At 39.1% G+C, this 5,473-nt stretch overlaps 1 protein-coding gene across 1 annotated transcript; it reads left to right on the top strand.

The window, feature by feature from the left end:
• Positions 1–215: 215 nt before the first annotated feature.
• LOC121964683 (DDB1- and CUL4-associated factor 1) lies at positions 216–5,414 on the top strand (the record flags this gene model as incomplete). The annotated part of the gene is made up of 5 exons (XM_042514881.1): positions 216–329; positions 1,284–1,421; positions 2,155–2,781; positions 3,152–3,253; positions 5,256–5,414. Coding segments are annotated over 5 exons (1,140 nt in total), but the record flags the coding sequence as incomplete, so codon positions are not given.
• Between the last annotated feature and the right edge of the window lie 59 nt (positions 5,415–5,473).

The raw sequence follows: 5,473 nt of genomic DNA, 5'->3' as shown, positions 1-5,473 counted from the left end.
TTTAGCAATTTAATCAAGCAGGCATAAAAAAAAACCTTCGTCCTTTTACTACATGACACAAAAATTGTTTGTCAGAGTGAATTAGCATAAAAATATGGAAAGAAAACAAAATTTAAATGTAACAATGTTTTTGCTGTAGTTGTGTTATTAAATTAAGAAAGTTGATTTTTTTCAAAAGTGGAGGTTTGATGTGTGTACTCTGTGTTTTTTTCCAGCTGATGGACACGTATATAATGACGAGCAGGGAGCTGAGCCTCAACACCGCCGCCTGTCGTCTGCTGCAGAACATCATGCCCGGTCTGGAGACCGCCGTCGTCTTCCAGGAGAAGGTGAAACCCAAAAACGGCAAATATACGCTCAGATTTGTTAGACGGTGCACAGTAATAAATAAATAAAAAAGTGAGAGTGAAGCTGGAAGTGTGAGGATCTTCTGAGATTGTAATCACCAAAAACTACAAGAAATGAAGGAATAATTTATCATAGTAACACTGACATATTAACCCTTTGAAACCTGGATGGAGATCACTTTTGTTGTGCTGCATCCAGACACATTTCAGTGTTTAAACCTTTAAGCCCAGAGCAAATTCATTTGATTTCTTTCGAAAACATGGGGTAAAAAGGCAATTAGCCATGTCCTGCAAACTGCAAGAAATAAGTAGATTTAGAATAAAATAAATACATTTTTAAAAAGCTTGGGAATTTTTCCAAAGAATATATTTCCAATGATTATAGTTATATATTTTAAATAATTCTGCAGAATTACAGAATTTAAAAAAATATATTTTCTATATTTTTATGCAGTTTTGTTTTCCATGGGATTTTTTTTTAATTTTTATTTTTGTACTTCCTTGATTATTTATTTTTTTAAATTTTTTATGTTTTTCTTCTTCATTTTGTTTGTAATTTTCTTGTACTTTTAAAAAAATTTTTTTTTTACTAATTTCTTCTTAACTTCTGGCTCAAGTGTTAATCGCCTTTTCCCCATGTTTTTGAAAGATGAAGCCATTTTGCTCAGGTTTCAAAGGGTTAAATAAATGCAGCATGTAGAAAATAATAAATATATGTTGTTGTTTTTGTTTTTTTTAAATGCTGCACTTATCTGGAGTTCATTTTAACTCGTGAAGCTCAAGATGCCAAACATCAAGAAAAAATCTGACTGATTCAAACACAACAACAATTATTTATTTTGAAGTTATTTTCATTAAGATGTGAAAGTAAAGATACTTTGTCAAAGTGAAATATTGGCGGTGTGTTGTCGGCTCCGTGCTGTGTGCGTCTGTCAGGAGGGTCTGGTCGAGAAGTTGTTCTCCTGGGCTCGTGAAGCAGAGCGGCCGCTCTGCGTCTTCGCCGCCGGCCTGCTGGCCAGAGCCATGAGCAACCAGGAAGTGGCGGCCAGCTACAGAGAGGAGAACGCTCTGCTGGTGGGTCTAACACACACACACACACACACACACACACACAGTCTCTGCACTGGCCCAACTTTTTCTCAATACTGTATTTAAGCCTCGATAAATAGAGTTTGCAGTTTTGCATTAATGATTTTCTCAGCTGAAATCAAAAGTTTTCATGACAAATTATTTTATTTTTTTTATTGATCTTTGACTTCACAGCTCGGTGTTTTCCACATTCTCAGACATGTCAGGTTAAAAACAAACACAGAACACTGTACTTGTGTTTTGCTTGTTTGTATATAATTTTTGGCAGCGGTCGACACATTATCAGCCTGGCCGATTATCGGTGACGATATTTCTCATTTTGCCGATTATCTGGAGCAGCACTTTATTTTAATGATTGGAGATAAAATAATGAATTAAAAAGAAAGCAAAGAAAGTGTCAGCACGGGATGAACTTTGTAAAACCTCAGGGAGCTATTTTTATTATTCATTTTTATTCAAAATTTCACTAAACTTTATAAAAAAGTTGTAGGAAACTTGCTGCATATGATGTTGAAAGTTTCAGTTTTGATGAAACGTTTGCTAAAAGCATTTAAACAGTTTTGTTACGACTATGATATCTGCAGACAAAAAAATCATTTTACATTTACACATATATTTACATACATATATTTAATCCTTCGTTCATTCAAAATGTTTCTGAATGTGGCTGAAAAAACACCAACCACACTCTAAAAAACTTTTTCCTCCAAACCTCCAGGTTCCCATCATGATTCAGCGCCTGCACGAGCTGCAAACCGCAGAGGCCAAGAGTCACTTCAGTCCCGCCAAGACGCCCCAGAATCTACCTCAGGACTCTCAGGTCGAAGCCGCCCAAACCTCAAGCTCTTCTGCAGACCGGCAGGACAGGACGGAGGGGGAGGACATGGGGGAGGAGGGAGAGAGTAAAGAGAGAGACGGAGAGAGCAGCAGGCCGCCGTCCAAATCCAAACCTTTGTCGCTGCTCTGCTCGGCCCAGAAAAACGGCGCCTCCAGCAGCAGCAGCTCCACACGCCTGCTCCCAGACTTCGTCTACCAGGCGAGGCCGGACTCTGCCTCCAGGGAGGCGGAGGACAGGCAGGGAGGAAGAGGAGGAGGGAGGAGACGGGCGGTGAAGGAGAACGGGAGGAAGGCAAAGCAGAAACTCAACTTCACCTCCTCCTCCTGCCGGACCGAGGCGGAGGAGGCGGAGAGAAACGACTCCGGCGAGCAGCCGGCCAGCAGCGCCTCCTGGTCGGAGGTGAGCTCCATGGTGATCGGCTCCGACTACAGCCTGTCGCCGCTGAGCGCGGCCATGGAGCAGAGGCTCATCCTGCAGTATCTGACGCCGCTCGGAGATTACCAGGAGGTGAGAAGAAAACGAATCACAGCTCTCTGTACGGACCCAAATAATGCAGATTAACAACAACAGTGGCTGTTAAAATCCTAATCCGAAAATCTGTGATTGTATCGTCAAAGTTTTTATTTCTTCATCACCAGTGCGGATGTTTTCTTCTCAGACTGAAGCTGGCTCTTTGAGTATCTTTAGCCCTCCGTCTTTTCTTTTTCTTTCTTTTTCTTTTTTTTTTTTTTTAATCTAATCAGGACAGCCACCTCCGTCATTTAAATCTAAATTAAAACTTTGATCAGTTGGCCTTCCATCTTTTATTTGTTCATTTTACTCAGACTTGCTGTTTTTAAATCACCTGTAGCCTCAGTGATCTCTCTCGTCTCCTCAGCTGCTCGCCGTCTTCATGCAGCTCGACACTCGATCGCTGCTGATGAGCTACATCGACCTCAGGCAGACCAAAAATGTCCAGCTCACCTTTGATGCCCTCCTGGTAAGACTGCTTTATATTTATTTAGTATTTATTTCTGTCCATAGACCTCCCAAGGTAACCAGCCCAAATGTCACCCACCATCACAAATCTGATCTCTCAGTTTAACCCTTTGAAACCTGGAGCAACATCACTTTTATTGTGCTGCTCTCAGACATATTTCACAAGCAAATCTCTATGATTTCTCTCAAAAACTGGGAAAAAGGGCAGTGAGCAAGTCAGAAATTAGTAGGTTAAAAAAATATTATTTTTTTATTTTAAAACTATGGAAAATGTCTTGGGATAAAGGAAAAACAAGCTAGGGAAAAAAAAGAAAAAAATCAAGGGAGAAATGAGTTTATTGCAAATGATCATAATTATATTTTGAAATTATGTCACAGGATTATTACCTTTTTATCTTCATCTTTTTATTTATTTATTTATTTACTAATTTTCAGGTAATTTTCTGGGACTTTTTACTATTTTCTTACTAAATATTAGTTCATTTCTTATTTTGTGTTACTTTCCTCCCATGTTTTGGAAAGAAATGAAGCCAATTTGCTGAGGTTTCAGAGGGTTAGGTATTTATATTCAATTAAGAAATTGTTTAAAATAACAATACAATACAATACTTCATGACATTTGATTATTTTCTTCTTTCATTTGAAACTTCCACACAAAAAAAACTGCCTCGTGTTCAACACTTGAGTTACAAACAAAAGAGTCAAAACAGTTAAACTAAAATTCCTCCAGAGTGTGAATTTTAAAGTGGTTGTTGTGGATTTTTTAAGTGTGAGATTTTTATGTACGGTCGGTGTGTTACACACAGCGGCTGGTTTGCAGAAACAGTCGGGTCGCAGCCCGCAGCTCAGCATCATCTGTGTGTGGAGCGCTAATATTTTATATTGTTATACAAAAGCAGTGACTGAGCCTGAAACCAGCCGAGCACTCGTGTCTTTAGTTTGTCATGCAGCCTCCAGCCTCTCCCCACAGAGCAGTGTGTCTGTGTGTGAAGGATAAGATAAATTTTGGTGGGTGGTGCTCTGCTGAACTCAGTGGTGTCTCCTGTTTTACACCACAGAGCTGCCTGCTCCTCTGCCTCCTTTTTAAAGTGGAAAATTAAAAAAAATAGTAATAAACTAAAGTGTTGTGTCTGCAGCATATCTGCAAGTCCTTATGTCTTGATTGATTTAATCTTACATTAAAAAAAACGTTGTTCTTTTTTTGCAGTATCAGACATAGAGTTTTTTTGGGATTATGGGCTTTCAGGAGACGTTTTACACGTGTCAACCTTAAAGTTGGATTGTTGTGAACTGAGCTGCAGGAGGCCGTTTCAGTCCTGCAGCGATCATCGTCGCTACAGAAACTCATGATGCAACATTGATTTTTATACATTTTTTTGTGCAGTGTCAAATACTCATACTCCCGCTCTGCACACAGTATACACTTTTCAGAATCAGGCTTTGAAAAATATTATACATTAATATGAATTTCTGCTGTCATTGAATTAATTTTTTTAACCAACATTAGCCCTAATTATAAATGTTAAATATTCATTAATTTTCAGAATTTTAACCCTTTGAATGGCAGGTTTTTGTCATGATGCCACTATGTTTTTAGATGAAAAAAAAATACAAAAATTGAATTATTTTCAATATAAATTATGATTCTTAATATACTATATATATTATTTTCAATACTACATGCAAAGAGGTTTTTTTTTTTGCCGCAGACAGTCTGGGATATGTCAGTGATTGATTATCAGCAGTGTTAATTGTGACAGGTCACCTAGTGGAAACAGCTTGTATTTTCTCCATATATGGTCAAAATAAGCCCAGAATGACACCCAGAAATAATACAAGTCCTGTTTTTCTGCTCTGATGGCTGTGGGGTCAAAAATGTCAGTTTGAATGGGTTTCAATGGAGCATTTTTTGACATGAACAGTCTGAATGTAACTATTTAGTTTCCACAGTGTATTTTAGACTTATTGTAGGAGCTGAGTCCGTCTCCTCTGTGTGTCCTCAGTATCTCGCCTCGCTGCTCCTCCATAAGAAGTTTGCGGCGGAGTTCATCGCTCACGGAGGAGTGCAGAAGCTGCTGGAGATCCCGAGGCCTTCGATGGCGGCAACTGGAGTTTCTCTCTGCTTGTACTACCTGGCGTACAATCAGGACGCTATGGAGAGGGTACGGTTAACGCACAGACGAGAGACACACATTCAGAGCCTTTAAACCGAGATGATCTC

The sequence above is a fragment of the Plectropomus leopardus genome, unplaced genomic scaffold, assembly GCF_008729295.1.
Source record: "Plectropomus leopardus isolate mb unplaced genomic scaffold, YSFRI_Pleo_2.0 unplaced_scaffold16700, whole genome shotgun sequence".
Taxonomy (NCBI): domain Eukaryota; kingdom Metazoa; phylum Chordata; class Actinopteri; order Perciformes; family Serranidae; genus Plectropomus; species Plectropomus leopardus.
This window is presented reverse-complemented; position numbering and strand designations above follow the sequence as displayed.